The sequence below is a fragment of the Triticum aestivum genome, chromosome 1A, assembly GCF_018294505.1.
Source record: "Triticum aestivum cultivar Chinese Spring chromosome 1A, IWGSC CS RefSeq v2.1, whole genome shotgun sequence".
Taxonomy (NCBI): domain Eukaryota; kingdom Viridiplantae; phylum Streptophyta; class Magnoliopsida; order Poales; family Poaceae; genus Triticum; species Triticum aestivum.
Window position 1 is genome coordinate 479024619 of NC_057794.1, and position 21542 is coordinate 479046160.

Here is a 21542-nt window from a genome sequence, read left to right on the forward strand (position 1 = left end):
AAATTTTATCCATCCATAACTCTCATGGTAGTTCATTCTCTAGATATAGAGAAAGGTCTATTTAGACCAAGAGATGATGGAAATGAGATACTGGGACTCAACGTTCCATAATATCATTGGATCCACCAAACACAATTGATTGGTACTTAAGAATATCTTTCAATATCTCCAAGGCATTAAACATCTTGTCCTGGTTTTTCAGTTTCATAGAAATGCGAACACCGATATCATTGGATACATCGATCAAATCCCCACTATGTGAGATCGTAGACAAGCTTAGTGTTCCTACTAGGTGTGATAGCCCTCTCATGAAGAGTCTTCGAAACAGACCTCATGGCTACATCGACCAACCATTATCTCAACGATAATGTTTCTTGTGTTGCCCGGATGCAAACAGATTACATAATAAGCAATATAACTATATTGCATATCTTGCAAGTCAAATCATGTGACTGATTTATTCACCAGGTCTCTACCAACTTCTATCTTCTATAAATGTGCTCATGGAATTGGTATATAACGGCTTCGGAATACGCAAGAATCAGGGGGAGTATCTTCCTAAATTGTTCCTGTTGAAAGCATCATATATACTCTTTTTCCCTTCATGAGTTTACTTTCTAGGTTCTCATAAAGGTTTTTAATGAGGTAATATCAACACAAGACCATATGTCATATTTTCTGTTTTCCCCACCGGGGTTTCTAAGAAAGTATATGTGACATATTTATTGTCCTCTAAACTCTATGAGTTTTCTCATATGGAGTTAAAAGAGACTAACCATTATATGTTGCATCATTTTCTCCTTATTTTTCCCACTGGATTTGAAGGAGTTTTAGCAATATATTACACTACCCCTCATATTTTCGCCATAAGGTTTTTGGAGGAGACTCTTTTGAGTTAATGATACTACATGGACAAGCAGAGATTAGGGGGAGTGTTAGAATTAAACACATGTTTAATTAGAAGGGAATCTCCCCTTGTTAACTGCTACGGTTTCCTGATGGCAACCGACGCAGCCTCTCCCTTGGCGTCCTTTGCCCCGACGCTCTCGCGTCCCTTTGTATCATCGCGTCCCTACGGGATGTATATATTGTAACAAATCCTATCAATGAGAACAACTATTCTACTATTTGTCATTTGCCTCTTGCAATTACTCCGAACAATGTGCATCGGCTGCGTAGCGGTTGGAGATGGAAAGATCCCCACACCTAAAGTTTTGATTTTTTTTTTGCAATGTGCAAAATCGCCCTAGTGGGGAGAGGGGCCGATTAGGGCATCTCCAACAGGTTGTATGTTAGTCTTGTTGGTAAAATGTCCATGTCATCAACCAACAAGCTATCATACAACTACTCCAATAGGTTGTATGTAAGTTATCCAATAGATGGTGAGAAAATAAATGTGATTGCTCTCTATTTCACCTTGGACCTTGTGCATATGTTGTTGGTTAATCTACATACAATTTTGCTCTCTCTCTCCATATTTATTACATGCCACATCATCACTATATCCTAGGTGGCAAATTTACCAACACACGTATCTTACAACTGTTGGAGATGCCCTTACTGGGAGCTCCACTCCTGACATTTTAGGGGATGGGTTGGTGTAACTCTCAAGGCTGTATTTTTTTTGCAGACAAGTGTTTTTTTTGGATGATTTAAAGATGCGCTTAGGACACCCAGACCGTGAGCTAAAATGAGATGAAAGACAATAGGAATCAAAGAACACAAGCTAGATATATTTATGCATGCAGACATGACAGAGTTACTTGATTCCCATCAGATTACTTGATTTCCCAACAGACAACTTGGTTCAGGAATTCAACAGATTACTTAGTTCAGGAATTGGAAGTCTTTAAGCAAAAGGTGAGACGCTCAACGACAGGTAGCTCAAAAGGTGAAAAGTTCAACGACAACTCGACTAGAGACCAGATCCAGCACTCCGGCCTCTCCTTGCAAGTCTGCAACACTCGAGCAGTTACTCAGCCTTGGTGCTTCGAGACATCTTTCATGGCATCATAAGCTTTCCTGCATATTCAAAAGCGAACCATGAGAGACCAGGAAACACCCGATGGTATATGTCACTTGTAACACTTTTGGAGCAAATGCACAACAAAAAAAAGTGGACAAGAAAAGGCCGTTAAAAAGGGCAAAAAAAAGCAATCATCGAAGGTCATACACGAACTGCAAACTGAACAGAGTTTAATTAACATATTCGCAAGTTCTCAAGGTAAAGACATGTGTTTATCCACAGCATAGTTAAGGGACGAATACTATAAAATCTAAAAAACAGGATGAATACTATATATAAGTCTTGTAACTAACGATCAGCTGTGCTGAAGCATGTAACTCAGTATACTTTAGTTAACCACCAATAATGAAAGTACATCTTCAAAATGCATGATGTAACCAATGAGGATTCTGCCCAAACGAAGAAAAAAAACAGTTTGCAAAAAACACAGATGGGATCCCCCACAAAAAAAATCCACAGATGGGATACCGTAATGCGTCCTCCATCTCAGTGTTGGCGGGGTCCAACTTGAGTCCATCCAAGAAATGCTCGCTTGCACCTTTGTAATCCTGAGATAATGGTAACAAATAATTAGCAGACGAACTGACAAAGTGGAAAAAACATCCGACAGTATCTTCTATGTAACCTTCAGCAGCATCAGAGCTGCACCCTGCCGGTAAAAGGCTTTTGGGCAGTCAAGCAGCAATTTTCTGCATTGGTTAGCATCCCACAAAGCCTTGTCTCCCTCGCCCATGCGAAGCCAACAAAGGCTCCTGTTTGAGTACAATGTTGCATTGTTGGGATCAAACCTTATTGCCTACAGCCAACAACTCAAATCAACAGTGACCATAAAATAAATAAATAAAATAATCTGCACATGATTTCATAGAGATTTGAAATAGTATAGATAATTACTTGAGCCAGTATAAAAGTAAACCACGAATGAGCAAGCCTGGAATACAGAGCCAATTAATCCAACACACAATTACCAACAAATGTTGAGGTCATACCATGTGCATAAATTATATTTCCACGTGTCTTCCAACAAGTTCATAACACTTTTTACCACTTCATTTATTCATTATTATACAACTATATGACAGTTGAGTACAAACAAAAAACTAATGCATCCTCAACTAGATGCATCATCATCAGATTTACACGCTATGATATCTACCCTCATCGTGTTTATGACTAACTGGAAGCACAACTCTCACTGTGATTTGTAACAAAAATCGGTGATCTAGACTGTAGACCCTGCGTGTGGATCTTGCGCCCTGTGTTTCAAAATCATTGATACCAACCACTCAGTTCAGCATGAAAATTTGGGTATTTGTATAAGTTTCAACCACCTAGTTCAGCTTGAAAATCTGGGTATTTGGTAAGTTTGTCCAAAAGAATATTTCAGGTTAATGTATTTGCATTCAAGAAAAATGAAAAATCAGGTCATAATATATGAAAATTGAATTTTGCTGGCTTCGGGTAGAGAGCTCAGCAAAAAAGAAAGGTACACAATCCGTATTGAAACATATAGACTAACTGAAATGCTGGGAAGGGAGAATGTAAGAAGTATATGATGCTAAAATATACCATAGTGTAGCATTTTGCCGCACAAAGATATTGCTCCGTCTTGAAAGCAACATTCGCAATTTTCTTAAACCCTGCAGCTCTGATTTTCCTTTTTGACATAGGCTCATCCTGAATCATCAAGATATTAAAATTAATGAAGACTTCAGTTGGGAAAAAATAGAGAGGTTTCAAAGAAACACTTAAATTTGTCTTGTAAATGTCTGGAAATACGGATCCATTGCATAAAAAAATATTTGCTCACATTTACTGACAACTTCACCAGTTTCCACCAGCCTTAACCACCAATAGGAAGGTCACATTTACATAATTAATAATTGGCAAGGTTGTACTGATCTCCACCATTTAAACTTCCCACACACATTGTAGGATCCTATGTACCATCTACTGTGTATACATAACCTAGACAAACTTTCCTCATACCCTCTTGTACACATTGATTGATTACATATTAGGTTGGTATTATTTAATATTCATTTAATTCAACTAACGCGAGCATTTTGTGCGTTTGAACCATGTTGTTCCAGAAATACTTACAAAGGCAACTGTGAAAATAAATACGTTGCAAGCTTCACAAATATGTGATGATTTATTTGCTAGTGACCGTTAACATACCCCATGTTTGACAAAAGCCAATTAAAACCAACCAAGCATGGTAACTTCTCTTTTCTGTATGTTGTCTTGTAGCATGAACAAACTATTAACATGAGTCCAAAAGAGTAGTATTCACCCATTAATGAGCCCTTGTGTCCAGAAATACATGAACAAGTAAAATTTTTTTTTATCAAATCTATAGCGAACAACTTGCACATTCGGGATTTTGACCTATAATCATTGCTTGGGATAGTGGTGGGCTGGTGCCTAGCTAGCTTGATTTATTGCCAAAGTGAGTTCTAGAACGTTGTATTGTCATGGACTGTCCTACAATGTTCACATCACAGGGAGCGAGTGGAGGTTGGCACCAAGAAGCTGAAGTGGTTTACCAGGGAATTTATGACTCAAATTGGGCCACCCACTTGTAATTCGATGGTACATTGGTTGCTCTTCCCACCTTTTGGTTTTCTTAATGGTTTTGGTCTCTCCCACTTTCAGATGAAACCAATAAGTTGGGCTATATGCATTCATGTGTTAAACACATCAATATCTACATGGCTGGCGGATATCTCCATGAGGCGCATCTGGTTAGGTAGTTAGAGTATAATGTTTATCTCTTGTATCTCTTATCTCTACCTCCTTTCTTTATCTGCAAGAATGTAATCTCAACCGAATGTATGCGCTGTTATGGAGGTGCGCCCCATCTATATAACACGAAGCCGTCGGCCTGAGAAGGCAAGACGTTCCGCTAGTTCGCACATGGTAATCAGAGCCCCATCTCTTCCCATCTACTGAGATCCCATCTACTGAGCCTAGCCATGTCTTCCTCCTCCTCCTCCAGTGCTTCCCAGACCACCCTCAATGGGCAGGTCACCGAGAAGCTAACACGCACGAACTACGTGCTCTGGCGCACGCAGGTCACTCCTCATCTGTGCGGGGCCGGCGTTTTCGGCTACGTCGACGACACCACACCGGAGCCGGCCAGGCTTCATGTCACCAAGGACAAGGATGGCAAAGAAAGCGCTGAGCCCAACCCTCTCCACTCAATCTGGGTCCGGGAGGATCAACAGGTGCTGGGCTACCTACTCAGCACCCTCTCCAAGGAGGGTGACCACGGTCACCACGGCGCACGCGCTCTGGACAGCGGTGGCAGGTATGTTTTCCTCGCAGTCCATGAGCCGCGTGAATAATATCAGGACGGCGCTCATCAATGCGCAGAAGGGCAACCAGACGGTTGCCGCCTACTTCGCCTCTCTCCGTGGCCTCGCCGATGAGCTTGCCGCTGCGGGGAAGGCCATCCAAGACGACGAACTCATCTCCTACATCATCCACGGCCTCGACGTTGACTACCAGCCCCTCGTCTCCGCCCTCGACGCACGCGTCACGCCGGTCTCCCTCGACGAGCTCTACGCCATGCTCAGTAACTTCGACCAGTGCATGGCCCAGTTCAATCACTCGGGCAGCGGCGGCTTCCGCTCCTCCGCCAACGCCGCGGTGCGTGGCCGTGGTGGTGGATCACGTGGCCGTAGCTCCTCTCACGCCAAGGGGCGATCTGGCGGACACGGTGGTGGCGGCAACAGCGGCGGCGGCCATAGCCGCTCTGGTGCATCTCGCGGTCGTCGTGACGGCGGTCCACCTCGGGCCCGACCGGAGCTGCCTCGCTGCCAAATTTGCGGTAAACCAGGGCATACCGCGAAGGATTGCTGGTACCGTTATGATGAAGACGACGAGGACTCCCAAGATGAAGAAAAAGTGGCTGCCGCGGCTGATGGATCCTACGACATCGACACAAATTGGTACGTCGATAGCGGCGCCACCAATCACATCACCAATGAACTTGAGAAGGTCACGATGAAAGACAAATATCGTGGCAAAGATCACATCCACACGGCAAGTGGAGAAGGTATGCAGATTTGTCACATTGGTCATTCTACATTTCATACCCCTCACCGTCCAATTCATCTTAAGAAAATTTTGCATGTCCCTAGTGCTGCCAAAAGTCTCCTCTCTGTTCACAGAATTGCCCTTGATAATCATGTTTTCCTCAAATTTCATCCTTATTTCTTTTTGATCAAGGACCAGGCCACGAAGAAGGTTCTCTATTGAGGTAGATGTGTTCGAGGGCTTTACCCGTTGATTCCTGAGCTCAGGAGACTCAATAAACAAGCCAATGGTGTTGTCAAAGTTTCGTCAACACGGTGGCACGATCGATTAGGGCATGCTGCTTTTTCTTTAGTTGAAAAATTGCTTAGGAAAAATAAACTCCCATTTGTTGGTGAGCGAAATATCGAAACTATTTGTGATTCTTGTCAATGTGCTAAAAGTCATCAATTACCGTATCCAGTATCTACTAGTGTCTCTACCAAACCACTTCAATTGATCTTTTCTGATGTGTGGGGTCCTGCTCCCACTTCTGTTGGTAGACATGAGTGTTATGTAAGCTTTATAGATGACTATAGCAAGTTTGTGTGGATTTATCTTCTCAAAAAGAGATCTGATGTCTTTCAAGTTTTTCAAAACTTTCAAGCCTTGGTTGAACGAAAATTTGATAGCAAAATTATTGCAGTCCAATCGGACTAGGGGGGGAGTATGAAAAACTCAACTCCTCCTTCCAAACACTTGGCATATCACACCACGTCTCATGTCCTCATGCCCATCAACAGAATGGCTCCGCTGAACGGAAGCACAGACACATAGTCGAGGTCGGGCTAGCTCTCCTGGCAGGAGCCTCCATGCCCCTCAAGTTTTGGGATGAGGCCTTTCTTACTGCTGTTCACATCATTAATATGCTTCCTAGTCGAGTCATCAATAATCAAACTCCAGTAGAAAGATTTCTTCACATCAAACCAGACTATAAATCTCTTCGCGTGTTTGGGTGTGCTTGTTGGCCCAATCTTCGCCCATACAACAAAAGAAAACTCATGCTTCGCTCAAAACAATGTGCTTTTCTAGGGTATAGCCCTCAACACAAAGGTGTCAAGTGTTTAGATATTTCCACTGGTCGTGTCTATATATCCCGTGACGTCGTTTTTGACGAAACAAAATTTCCTTTCGCCACCCTTCACCCAAACGTCGGTGCTCGCCTCCGAGAAGAAATTCTCCTCTTACCTACTCATCTTACCACCATTGATCAAGGGGGTCTGAATTCTGATGATCAAATGTTGACTAATCCTGCTACTAATGGTGTGCATGAGTTTTCTGATGATGTTCCAGGAGATAATAGTGAAAATAATGAAGAAAACAGTGAAAATAACACGCCGGCAGGTCCATATCGCATGTGTCCGCATCCAGGAGGAAAATCCTCCTCGGGATCGGCTCCGCAGCAGCAGTTCAGTCGATCTCCCTCGGGATCGGCGCCGGCAGACGCGCCAGAGCCGGCAGACGCGCCAGACGCGCAGGCGACAGGGCCAGCCGACCGTGCGGCTGTCTCCAGACGCGCGTGGGTGCTCCAATTGGCGGCGGCCCAAGTGCCTCTCCGCGCCAACCCCCGTCCGACACGCGGCAGCCCGCGGTTCGCCAGGACGGCGCGCGCTTCCGTGACCAACCGGTCACGTACAAGTGGCGCGACTAGGTTCGCCGGCCTGACACTGGGTCCGGATCTGCTGCGGGACCGGGCGCGGACTCCTGTGCACCCACGCGCGCGTCGAAGGCTGGCGTCCGCCTCGAGGATGATCCGCCATCATCCACCAATGATGAGGCCCCGGGATCTTCTGTGCCTACAGAACATGCTGCACCTGATCAAACTGCCACAGAAGATCCGGCAGGAGCAGATTCTGCTACAAGAGCTTCTGCTTCGGGATTTTCTATGGCCGAAGATCCTGATGCTGCACCGTCACAGCGTACACGACTACAGCATGGGGTAATACATCCTGTTAATTATAAACACATAACCAAATACGGTATGGTTTGTTCTATAGGTGAACCCCAGACGCTCCAGGAAGCACTTGGTGATGAAAGATGGAAAAATGCTATGAATGAAGAATACATGGCACTCAAGAAAAATAAAACTTGGCATTTGGTTCCCCCACAGCAAGGTAAAAATTTAATTGACTGCAAGTGGGTATTCAAAATAAAGAGGAAATCTGATGAAACTATTGATCGCTACAAGGCTAGGCTCGTTGCAAAGGGCTTTAAACAACGGTATGGCATAGATTACGAGGACACGTTTAGTCCAGTTGTTAAAGCTGCCACTATCCGTCTTGTTTTGTCTATTGCTGTTTCCAGGGGATGGAATCTCAGGCAACTTGATGTTCAGAACGCGTTTCTTTACGGTGTTCTGGAAGAGGAGGTATATATGAAACAACCTCCTGAGTTTATAAGTAAAAGTGCACCCTATCATGTCTGCAAGTTGGACAAAGCACTTTATGGTTTGAAACAGGGACCAAGAGCATGGTACTCCCGTCTCTGTCACAAAATGCAAACACTCGGTTTTGTCCCTTCAAAGTCTGACACCTCTCTGTTCATCTACAACAAGTTCAATACATGCATGTTTGTTTTGATATATGTTGATGATATTATTGTGACAAACTCATCTGATGAAGCTATCACAGGGTTGTTAAAAGATTTGAGTAGAGACTTTGCCTTGAAGGATCTTGGAGACTTGCATTATTTTCTTGGGATTGAAGTAAAGAGGCACAAGGATGGACTTCATCTCTCCCAAGAAAAGTATGCAGTTGACTTGGTAAGAAAAGCTGGTCTACAGGGTTGTAAACCTACACCTACTCCACTGTCCAGTTCAGAAAAATTATCTCTCACACAAGGAACTCTCTTGAATCAAGAGGATAGCACAAAATACAGAAGCTTGGTAGGAGCTCTTCAATACCTTACTCTTACTAGGCCTGATATTTCTTTTGCTGTCAACAAAGTATGTCAGTTCCTTCATGCACCTACAACTGTTCATTTGACTGCTGCCAAACGGATAGTTAGATATGTCAAAAACACATTAAGCATGGGTCTCAATTTTAGCAAGTCATCCTCTACACTTGTCAGTGCATTCTCTGATTCTGATTGGGCAGGCTGTCTTGATGATAGACGCTCTACTGGTGGTTTTGCTATTTTCTTTGGACCCAACTTAATTTCATGGTGTGCTCGCAAGCAAGCTACAGTCTCCAGATCTAGTACAGAGGCAGAATATAAAGCATTGGCAAATGCCACGGCTGAAATCATATGGGTTCAATCCATGCTCAAGGAACTTGGTATAAAAATTAAACAAGCTCCATGTTTGTGGTGAGATAACCTTGGTGCCACCTATCTCTCAGCTAATCCAGTGTTTCATGCCAGGACCAAACACATTGAGATAGATTTTCATTTTGTCAGAGAAAGGGTGGCTCACAAGAAACTTGACATTCGTTTTGTGCATTCCAGTGATCAAATTGCAGATGGATTCACAAAGGCATTGCCGGTCAAGAGCTTTGAAAACTTCAAGTATAATCTCAACTTAATAGAGTTGTGATTAAGGGAGGGTGTTAAACACATCAATATCTACATGGCTGACGGATATCTCCATGAGGCGCATCTGGTTAGGTAGTTAGAGTATAATGTTTATCTCTTGTATCTCTTATCTCTACCTCCTTTCTTTATCTCCAAGAATGTAATCTCAACCGAATGTATGCGCTGTTATGGGAGGTGCGCCCCATCTATATAACACAAAGCCGTCGGCCTGAGAAGGCAAGACGTTCCGCTAGTTCGCACATCATGCACAAGCCAGGGGTAAGAAAAGCTTCCATTATATCTAAAAAAAGGAGAATAGTGTCTTCTTATCTCCTTAGAACTCCTAATGGGAATGCGAGGGTTGCAACTTATAATAAAAGTGTAGGGGTGTAGAGTTCCAAAAAACAGCGCATGTACTGCATGTTGTAGTGCGTATTAGAACTCTAAAATAATGATTCATCAAAAAACAGAACTGTACAAGCATGTAGTGTCAAAAGGGGGTAAATCTTACATCATCAGGAAAATGGCTGGCAGAAATGTCCTCCATCAAGCAATTGACAAAGTCAGTTGAAACAAGTTTTTCAGAATGGAGATTCTTTAAAGAATGGGTTAAAGCTGCCTTGTGATCAGCACCGGCCTGTCACAGAAACAGATGTTAAATGTCTGTCCTCGGGATAACCTGGGTAAGTGAGTCCTCAAGATGAACTCGGCAGCATTTCAAACTTCCGCACTTACAGGAATAAATAGCAACCATAGTGCCACCGTTTCAGCATAAATTAACAACTAGTTTATTTAGTTGGTTTCACTGTCAGAATACTTGTGGTCACCTCACTGAGCACAAGTGCTTAAAGAAGGGGTAAAGTACCCACTGCAAGTGGGACAAATAGCAGTGTACATAAAACAAAGGCAGCATAAGAAGTTGAACATTCTCATCTTAAGCGAGATTTTTCTTTCACTACATAGCCAACAGATCAGACTCTTCAAATTTTGAGGACTAGACAAGGCTAAGATGAAGGTACAATACCTTAAGCAAGAGAAGCATACAGTTCATTGAGGCACCACCTACAGCTGCAATAAGAGGTGTTTGACCATTTACCAGTTTGTTGCACTGGTGAGAAAAAAATTAAGATATTAGTTCCTCTAGTCAAAATGGTAATCAAGTGATATAGGCAAAAACGGACACATCAAGATCACTAGAATTAAACAGCTTTCAAGGCATTACAAAAACCATGACATTGGCAACTTATTTAATAGATTACTAGCATTTCGTCAAACCTTGAAATTTTTTATGGCACTTTAAAAGTGAGCACCAGCACAAGATAGAGAAGATTTGTGGCAAATACGGAAAAAGGCAATTTCATCAAGAAGTTACTTTTAACGTATTGACATTTAAGGGACCAAAAGTGATAAATATGTAAGTAGAATGTTGCATACGTTGACAGCATAACTATTCCTAATGCAAGGAAACAGATCCTAGATTTGATAGATATACAGTGCTGTGAATTTAAATAGAAGTTGATGAAGAACTTCGACACTTGTTATGATGGCACGATCTAACTAGTGATACTTCTTGTTAGCTAGGCATTGGGCTTTTTGGTAGATTTTCGTTTTTCTTGGCCTTTGTTTGTACTTTTCATTATCTTGATGTTTACTCTCTAACGCAAAATGACACACTTGACACTTCAATGTGTGTTTAGAGAGAAAAATAGTTAAATGCGCAGAACAAGTTAGCTAACACTGCTCGCAAATGAGTCCAAGCCTTCTATGATCTTAAATGCAAAAACAAGAAAGTAGAATCAAGCAACCAGACAACAATAAGTTAATAGTTTTCACAAAAAAAAACTTAATAGAGCACGAAAAAGACAGCTAATGTGTTTACTTTATCAGAACACAAGAAATTAAAGTTTGCCATGCACATTCACCTGTCCAATGCGAAACTTAAGGCAGAAACATATACACTCATAAACTTACATCCGCATTGTGGTCCAATAAAATCTTCATAATGTCCGCATCCCCGTTAGCAGCAGCACAATGAAGTGGTGTCCCACAAAAAGCTACTGGGTCGATATAGGCTCCTTTAGCAAGCAATAGTTTAACAGTTTCACGATCTCCTGAAACAAGATGGACAAACTTGCTGGATAAGAGGATATGTGTTTCTGTGACAATTCTCATTTTCAAAGAAAATGAATTCATGAATTTGTTACAACAGAGGATAAGTATTTCTCCGGACAATATCTTTCTTTTGAAAAGTCTTATGCACCTCACTCTGCCTTGAACATGTGCCATAAATAATGTCTTGTTTGGACAGGAAGGAATTAAAGCTAATACATATAATTTATTACCATATGGAACAAAGAAAAATAGGTCCTAGTACAATACTAAACCACACCATCGTACAAACTTGGAAATTCAGAAGACAAGAAAAGTTGCAGCACGCAAAACCAAAACAGAGGCATGTGTTTATAGAGGTAGACCTGATATAGTGGCCTGATGTAAAGGGGAGATCCCATCACTGTTGACTTTGTTTGGATTGGCACCATGATCAAGAAGATATTTGGCAATACCCACATGCTTACAAAGTATCGCAAAAAACAGAGGTGTTTTACCTGTCAAGCACATAGTGATGTACCGCTTATTGATGCAAAACCTTTCTGGGTTTAGCAAGGAAATAAGATTTTATTTCTCTGAAAGAACAACTTTTCATCCACACAAAATACACGGAAATGTCATAACACTGCACTATCTTGTCTGACAGCAAAAAATGTAGAAATAGCTACTCAATATACACGAAATATACCCATGGGTTTATATGTTATATGAAGTAGAAATGGCAACTAATTTATATGCATGTGTCTGAAATGCAGATAAAAATATCAAGAAAAGATACTAATTTACCCCCAATGGGGCCCACTTATATAATGTTTCAAATTTGCATTTGGAATTTTATGGTATGGTAGATTCTTGTTATTACTACCACAACATGTACATATTTTTCAGAAATTTCCAACATTTGCAAAGAGCGTTTTTCAAACTGGGTGCCCCAGTGGCACTAGATGGTTGGGTGCATTGGATACTTTCCCACTGAGCATGGTGTTTCCTTTTCACGAATACGCAAAAGACTTGCGTATCATTGCATTGATAGAAGAAAATAGAGTTTGAAGGTTACAGAGCTAGTCCTCCAAGCACATACGCGAAGGCGGCGTGAGCAAGACATACAAGAGCGCATAAGAAGGGTAGGTGCGACCCTACTACAAAGGTCTAAGTCTCGTCGATCAACTGGCTAAGCCCCTTGGCCCCTGCGCGAGCCCAAGCTCTAGCATCGTCCTTGATACATTCAGCGAGCGCATGGAAGGCCTGTCCCCATTGAACACACAACCGTTGCGGTGTTTCCACAGTCTCCATGCCGTGAGGATGATCATGGAAAAGAGCATGGTGTTTCCATATGAAGCTATATGAAAATAAAAATAAAAACTCTAAAACACACAGGACACAGACATATCTTACTATCTTAGCATATTAAATAGTGAGTGGCAAACATGCAGAGCAACCTAGATGTTATATTATCATTACTTCCATGAGTGAGTGCAATAGCTGTTTCCATCACACTACCAGCCATAACCTTAGCAGTTAGCAAGCCCAATTTTCCAAAAACAGTAATTATTTGCAGGGACATAAAACCGAAAAAGTCCCTTCCCGCATGACCACGCTGGAAATGTAAAATAGCACTCGGAGAAATTTGGCAAACCCATAGTTTCCTACAACGATGCTAATTAGCAAACAAAAATTAAATTTGTTCACAAAAACCTAAATCGATATCGGCTTTTTGAGGGACCCTGACCTCCCTTGTCGACACCATCGACATCAACCTGCAGCTCCTCAACCAAGTACTTGCACACCTCCAGCCGCTCTCTGCCGGCAGCAACATGTAGTGCCCCGAGACCCTGTAGCATGCCGGCATCTTCCACCCTCAGCGCCTCCACCGCCTCCTTGAGGCGGCCCCTGCCCATGTCCAGCATCATCAGCAGGTCTGCAGCGGATTGGACGCAAGTAATCAGCACTCAATCTCCCAACCAAGATCCGATACCTGGAGAGCGCCACGTACTCTTGAAGCGGGGGAGATCTCCGTCAAACGCCGCTCCAAATACCATGTTCAGCATCGGCCCACCGACTGCGGCACGAGAGGCAGCGTTACCGTTTGGGGTTAGCGATGAGATATTGGGGTTGGGGTTGGAGTTGGAGAGGCCTGGAGCCAGGGAAGAAATGTGAAGGAGGCGCTTACCGGTGAAGCGAGCAGGCGAACGCGGCGGCTCCATGGCGCCGATGGAGGCTACGAGATCCCCCCGGGGGAGGGGGGGGGGGCGCTTTCGGCTGCTTGAGAAGGACAAGGCAGCGAGGAAGATGAAGTGATCCGCGCGAACGGAGAATGTGGGCGGAGATAAAAATGGGCGTCAAACACGAGGCCACCCGCCTGTTCCACTCCCCGGCATTGAATTGTTGCAGACTACTCTGCGCCAACATCGGCTTCCGAGACATATGCTCTCGAAATTAACAAAATGTTCGAAATAAATATTCAAATGTGCCAAAACAAACTGAAAAAGTTTCCGTTGCGGATGCTCGGGTCATTTTATGCTAAACCAGTGAACAAGTGCATTTTTTGCGTCTTAATAAAAACAACACAATATATTTTAGTTCATTGAAAAAATTGCTTTTTTGTGCAAGCAAGTCGGAAAATTGGCGCGAACCAGTGGTTGGGATGGTTAGGTGGACAATGATATCCCCAACCCATAAGGATTCAAATCCTGTTGTTATACGATAGTATGTCGGCTCAGTCTCTCGAAGATGCTCACAAGATAGGATATGCGTGTGCGCGTTTATAGAGGTGAATGTATGCGCATTTATATGAGCGTTTGCGTTTGTACTATGTTCGACAAAAAAGACGAAAAATTAGCATTTTTTAATAATATACAAATATATAAGTGATTCTAAAATTCACAATATAATTACAATTGCGGCTACGGTCTACCAGGTGGAGCTCTAGTTTTTTCTCACTTTGAGGCTTTTAGCAGGGTTATGTAACAGCGTTTTGTTGGTTCGAAATGAAGGTTCCTCTAGCCTCCCTATCTCGACAGTGTCGGGTAAGATGGCGTAGGTTCTTGCCGGCCTATCTGTAGTGATTGTTTTGTTTTCTTGATCATAGGAATACATTAAGTGTAACAAAGGATGTCGGAAACTTTAGGGGCACAATGTTGGAAGAACACTTGTGTTGAATTGACTCTGGTTATATATTATACTGTGAGATCCTTTCGTAAGAAGTTAATAGTCGATAGCACAATAGAGTTAAAAGTTTGCATAATTCCTTGGACCATGAGAGTATCAAGTCACTTCATACTGAACGATGCACTTTATGGTTATTCTAATGTCAAACGTAACATGGTGATCATAACAACACCTTACTAGTTCATCCTCCGGCGAACCAAGCTTGAAGGTAAATGAACAGGAGCACGAGCTGGAGGGGAACCAAGGCGATGGGAAAGGCGACTGCGGGGGCGACCAGTGTGGTGACCGCGGGTGCACCGCCCCCATCCTCCGGCGATCGGCGGCGAGTCGGGGGCCGGTTCTGGGCCCTCGCCGTCGCGGACAAGGACGACGCGGACGGGGAAGCGGATGCGATATCGCCGGCATCTTCGCCGTCGGCAACGCCGTCTGACCTTATATGCGAATTTTTCTGCTCCGGCTATAACGAAGAGGAAGTGGCGACGACTGTCGACAAGGTCTTGCCCCTTGATGATCCGGCCAGGATAGGGCTTCACGCGGGAGAGAAGAAGGAGATGGTTCGTCGTGTGGTTCATCGGAGAACGGCGGCGACGGCAATCTGGCCATGGAAGGGTCCTCTCCCTAAGGTAAGTCTACCAAACCTAACCCTTTTCGATAGGATTCGTCCGGAGTCGTGGATAGTAGTTAAGAGGAGAAAGAACGCTCGTCAGGCGGTGGCTAGATCGGCGCCGGCGGCGACCGCGGCGTTCACGCCCGGAAAGCTGGCGATCGGGATCATGGCGGCTCGTGCGATCCGTTTGAATTTCCTTCTTGGCCGAGACGGGCCAGTTCTGAGTGAGCATGGGCCGCGATTGGGTGGGCCGGGGTTAGCTGGGTATGAGGCCCTGGCTAAACCGGTTCCCACCCAAGTTGGAGGCGCCGACACATGCAGGAGATCTTTCGATCGCTGCTCATCCCATTCATTATCGCGGTGCGCTAGGGTTTCTTAGCGTTGTGCGAAGCCGGGTTTCCCTTCGTGTGGTCCGAGGCGTGCCGCTCGTATCCCTTCCCTTGTGGCCATGGTTGGCCGAGGGGCTGGTGCGCCATCGGGGAAGAAGCCGTCGGCCGCGGCGCTGGACGTGCAGGTGTGACACTGCCGGCTGCTGGCGTCGGGCGTGGTGCCGCGGCACCGCCTGCTCCTAGACCACCGGTGGTTGCCGATGCAGCGCTGGCCGCTGCAAGTCGCGATGGGGGCCAGCTAGGGCCTAGGACGCCGACGCAGGGTCCGGCTGCGGTGGCTGCCGTGGGTCGGGGCGGTGCTGCTCAAGGGCCTCGGCCATCACCGCAGGGCCCGGTTGTGGTGGCTGCTGCAGGACGGGGTGGCGCCGTGTAAAGGCCAAGGCCGCCACTGCACGGGCCTGCCGTCGCGCCTTCCCGCAACCAATTTCAGGCGCACGGGCAGTAGCCTCAGGCTGCGCCGCCCCCCCCACTACGTCGCGAGGCCGACGCAAAAATGGCCTGGGCCGGTGCAGACGTATGCAACACCGCCTCAGTCTGACAACGTGGGTGCTGGAGGTACGGGTTTGCCTCGTGGCCCGGCTAACCGTGGTGCTAATGGACTGCCCCGAGGACAATGGGGTGACGATGGCTACAATGCGTATGGTGATGGCCAACACCGCGGTTTGTCATCCATGGGTGGCGGCCGTGGATAGGCTTGGCAGTGCGATGGTACAACTGAGAGACCGTTTCTCGGCCCTTCGGGAGGCTTTGTCGAGGGGGCATCTGTCCTAGACTATCGGCAGTGAGGTGGATACCGCGGCCATCGTGGCGGTCGAGGTGATCGGTACCGTCACCGCCAGCCTCCTCCGCCTATCGTCGTTGAGCCGACTATCTCCGCAGAGGCGGCCGATCCCGGTCAGACGCCGGAGCTGTCCGGTCAGGTTATGGATGTGGTGACTGCACTGGCTAATGTTGAGTTACCTAGGACTGAGACCATGGTCGAGGTTGTTGACAGGGCAGAGTCTGATAGAGCGTCCAAGTGGGCGCGCAAAAAGGAGAAGATGTTGTGTTATCGTTGTGGCGGGAAGGGCCACTTTATTGCTGAATGCGTGACTGAGCTTTGTGATACCTGCTTCAAGCCAGCAAATGATACGGGGGAATGCCCAATTTTGCGTGAACAGATGCCGAGTATTACCATATATGGAGTGTGTTGTGCTAAGTTGATGTTCTTTGAGTCGTCTAGTGCGACAGAGATCACAGAGGAGACCGAGAGCACGATCACTGGGGTTGTGAAAGTTACCAAAGGTGATGTGTCCGAGACTCAGATTGTGTAGAGGCTTAAGGAGTTAGCTCCTATTGACTTTAAGTGGGAGCTTATCAGTCTCGAGGCCAACATGTATAAGGTTGACTTCCCTTCTGTCGAGGACTTGCAACGACTTCTGAGTTTCAGGTTGTGCAGAGTGCCTGGCATAGAATGTATCCTGGAGTTTCACGAGTGGAAGAAAGTTGAGCCACAGGGCAAGTCTCTTACTCAGGTCTGGTTGCATTTTTCCGGGGCTCCCTCAAAGCTGCTGCAGGATGCTCGGGTCACTGCTAGCTTGGGTATTTTGGTTGGGAAAATTGAGAGAGTGGATATGGCCTTTACCCGAGCTAACAGGGTGGCCCGACTGCTGGTGAGTATTCTAGATAGTGAGTTCGTGCCTGATGTGGTCAAGTGGACACATAGGGGACTGATCTACAACCTTGAGATTGAGTTTGAGGATGTTGGTCTTTTTGCTGAGGCTATGGCTGGGACTGATGTGGACATGCACGAGGGAGATGATGGTTCAGGTGCTAAGGAGGCGCTAGTGGATGATGTTGGACGAGAGTTGTCCAAGGGATCGGGGTCCGTTTCTCAGACGCCCGGGGACGGGACGGCACCATCCTCTTCGGTGCCAATGAACACTCTGAGATTTGGGTCGTTCGAGCCAGCTTCTGCTCCTCCCAGACTCTAGAGTGATTGGATGGTGTCTGATGACGTGCTTGAGCGCACGCTACCTACCATGGACTTTGATGCTGCTAAAGGTCCTGTGGTTGGGGGCTTGGAGACGATTCTTGCTGAGATGACCTCAGTCGAGGGAGGAGGGGAGGATCTTAGGCAGGTGGCCCCTCATTCTCCCACTCTGACCGTTGTCTCATCCTGGGCGAGGGAGCCGACGATGACAGATGTGGCTAGGGGAGGGGGTCCTGAGCAGGTGTCCTCGGCCCCTTCTTCTCCTCTCGCGGCTAGGGTGGCCGCACCTGCTGAGATGCCCGCGACTCCCTCTAGCCAGAGGGCCGGGTCGGGCGGGGAGTTCGGGAAGGCGGCCCACGCACTCTCCTCCCCCTGCAAGCCTGCGTCCCAGGGTGACGAGGCGCGGATGACGTTGACGGGGCTGCGGAGCTCCTCACCGGTGCTTGCGGCTGCTCTTGGCGCTTCTTCGAGTGGTGCATCCCTGCAGTATGTTGGGGGTGAGGCTGGAGGCCTTACCTCGAGCGGGGCTACCCGGGAGGAGGTCATTGCTTATGGAGGGATTCCGGATCCGGTTTCTGAGGGGTGGCGGATGAGCTGCCGCCTCCAGGATCACCCGGAGGTTGATGACATGCAGCAGCGGTGCGCCACGAGGGTGGCCAAGCTTCATGACATTGAGGTCACTACTGGTATGTCGGTCAACACCTCTAATCCATTCTGCATTTTTCTAATGATGAGATCATTAATAATGATGAGAGGAATCTTTTGGAATAGTAGAGGTCTGAAAAACTTGGCTAAAAGAAGGTTTCTTGCAGATGCTTCTATCGAGCATAGGTTGGATTTCATTGCTCTCTCGGAAACTGGTTGAGATAACTTTTCTCCCCATTTTCTCAGTACTTTATCGGGGGGTGTCGATTTTGATTGGCACTGCCTTCCTCCGAGAGGAAGATCGGGTGGGATCTTACTTGGAGTTAGATGTGAATCGCTGGAAGTCCGAAGCGTAGTGATGGGAGATCGCTATTAAGTTTCGGGTTAGATCGAAGGCAGATGGGTTTAATTGGGCGCTGGTGGCGGTATATGGTGCCGCGCAGCCCGAGCTCAAACCAGAGTTCCTGGCAGATCTTGTTCGAATTTGCGGTTCCGAGAAGCTCCCAATCTTGGTTGGGGTGACTTCAACATTATTAGAAGGAGAGAGGAAAAGAACAATGATAATTTCGACGGCAGGTGGTCGTTCATGTTTAGTACCATTATTGAAAGCTTGGATCTGAGAGAGATAGAGCTTTCGGGTAGAAAATTTACCTGGGCTAATACCTTGCCAAACCCGACGTTTGAGAAGTTGGATCGAGTCCTCGCAAGTGTTGAATGGGAACAAAAATTTCCCTTGGTAACAGTCCAGGCGTTGTCGCGCGGAATATCTGACCACACGCCTTTACTGGTTGACTCTGGTGAGGCAACCCACATGGGAAACAAAAAATCCTTTTTGTTCAAATTGGCATGGTTTGAAAGAGAAGGCTTGTTGGCTCTCATAGCCAGGGAATGGGCTAAGGATGCAGGATGTAGGACTTCGGTTGAGCGATGGCTGAATAAGATAAGGCACTTGAGAAGTTTCTTGCATGGGTGGACTAAGCATCTTAGTGGGATTTATGAGGCTGAGAAGGAAAGGCTCCTTACACTTATTCAGTCCCTAGATTTAAAAGCCGAGTCCACACTTCTAGAGACCACAGAACTTCATGCTAAAATTGATGCGGAGATGAGATTGAAAAAACTTCTCCGTGAAGAGGAATTGAAGTGGGCAATGTGAGCTAAGGTTCGCAAAGTTCTCCAGGGGGACGCGAACACTCAATTCTTTCACATGATCGTCAATGGCAAGCACAGAAAGAAAAGGATCTTTCACCTTGAGCAAGACGAAGGAACGATTTTAGGACAGGAAGACCTAAAATTATACATAACCGAATACTACAAGTAGCTGTTTGGGCCTCCGGAGGATAATTGTGTATCCCTGGATGAGTCTAGGATTGAGGATGTTCCTCAACTTGCTGCAGATGAGAACGATATTTTGACTGCCCCATTTTCGGAGAAAGAGGTGTTTGAAGCTATTTCACGGATGAAAATAATAAGGCTCAAGGTGTCGGTGTCAAAACCGGAGGATCTCGGGTAGGGGGTCCCGAACTGTGCGTCTGAGGTTGATGGTAACAGGAGACAAGGGACACGAAGTTTTACCCAGGTTCGGGCCCTCTTGATGGAGGTAATACCCTACGTCATGCTTGATTAATATTGATGAGTATGGGGGTTACAAGAGTTGATCTACCACGAGATTGTAATGGCTAAAACCCTAGAAGTCTAGCCTATATGATTATGATTGTGATGCCTCTACGGACTAAACCCTCTAGTTTATATAGACACCGGAGGGGACTAGGGTTGTACAAAGACGGTTACAAAGAAAGGAATCTTCATATCCGAACGCCAAGCTAGCCATCCACGCCAAGGAGAGTCTTATCCAGACACGGGTGAGAGTCTTCGGTCTTGTATCTTCATAGCTCATCAGTCTGGCCCATGCCCAACAGGCCGGACGCCCGAGGACCCCTTAGTCCAGGACTCCCTCAGTAGCCCCTGAACCAGGCTTCAATGATGAGGTGTCCGACACGCAGATTCTCTTCGGCATTGCAAGGCCGGTTGCTTCTCCGAATACTCCAAAATAGCCTTCGAACACAAAGAACGTGTCCGGCTCTGCAAAAAAACAAGCACCACACACAACCGAAGAGAGTATAATATTCTACGAGTCCAATCCACTGACAACTTTTTATAGCATGACACCACATCACCACCCGGTCATTATTTCGAACTATATTTCGGCCTGCCGCTTCATATTTTGATATGCGATTTTACTGGCATGTCTTGTCAAAGCAGAGATCGTATCCCCTTATTGCGGGATTCTCATCAATGCGGGCATGGGTAATCCAACCGTGTCGTCTGCACGGCCCTTGGGAAACAGGCGAGTTTTAAGGCTAGTGGGGAGGCGCTTGATATTTGCTGCCTTTATAAAGGGATAAGGACTCACCCCCTTTCACCCGCGCCTTCTCTCTCTCTCTCTGCCCATCCATTATCGAGCTCCAGCGCCCAAGCTTCTATGAGGCTGTTTGGTTCTCAACCTTAGCTCGCCATGCCAAAGATGCGGCGAACGAAACGAGCGCCACACTTTTGGCGAGTTGTGGCATGGAAAATGAACTAGCAAACTGTGGCGAGCGGTGCGGCATGCCACAACACCGGCATAAAGAAAACATCGGCTAAGTTTAGGCGTAGGGAGTTGTGGCGAGCTATGGCATGCGTATTCACGAACCAAACACGCCCTATGTTTTCTGCCTCCAAAAAGCACTCCAACCATGTCCGGATCCAGAGCGCAGGGCAAGTGGATGGTCTCCTCCGTCAAGCAGAAGGACATCACCCATCTCTGGGAGGCCGGATATTTGGCCAAGGAAGTCACCCATCGGCTTTCGACCGAGGGATAGATCGTCCCTACCCCGGATCCCCACGAGAGGGTAGTTTTCATCCCCCACTTTGTCCGCGGGCTGGGATTTCCACTCCACCGTACCCATTCGTCCGCGGACTTATGTTCTATTATGGGATGGATTTCCACAATCTGGCCCCCAACTCCTTCCTCAATATCTCGGCATTTATTGTCGTGTG

At 46.2% G+C, this 21542-nt stretch overlaps 1 protein-coding gene across 1 annotated transcript; it reads right to left on the reverse strand.

Moving 5' to 3' along the window:
- Nucleotides 1–1846: 1846 nt before the first annotated feature.
- LOC123189131 (tetratricopeptide repeat protein 12-like) lies at nt 1847–14134 on the reverse strand. Its single transcript, XM_044601503.1, has 10 exons — nt 14085–14134; nt 13896–13984; nt 13455–13643; nt 11588–11727; nt 10641–10724; nt 10128–10253; nt 3596–3703; nt 2652–2822; nt 2495–2574; nt 1847–2022 (listed from the first exon to the last, which is right to left on the reverse strand). The coding sequence occupies exons 1-10, from the start codon at nt 14132–14134 to the stop codon at nt 1977–1979; spliced, it is 1083 nt and encodes a 360-aa protein (XP_044457438.1). The 3' UTR covers nt 1847–1976.
- Between the last annotated feature and the right edge of the window lie 7408 nt (nt 14135–21542).

Excerpts from the sequence above, each read along its gene's own strand:
- LOC123189131 (XM_044601503.1), bottom strand. The coding sequence starts at position 14,134 with ATGTTGGCGCAGAGTAGTCTGCAACAATTCAATGCCGGGGAGTGGAAC. Across the intron at positions 3,704-10,127 it reads CCAGCCATTTTCCTGATGAT|GATGAGCCTATGTCAAAAAG; the intron begins GTAAGATTTACC and ends TTGATGATTCAG. Across the intron at positions 2,823-3,595 it reads CGGCAAAATGCTACACTATG|GCAATAAGGTTTGATCCCAA; the intron begins GTATATTTTAGC and ends TGTTGGCTGTAG.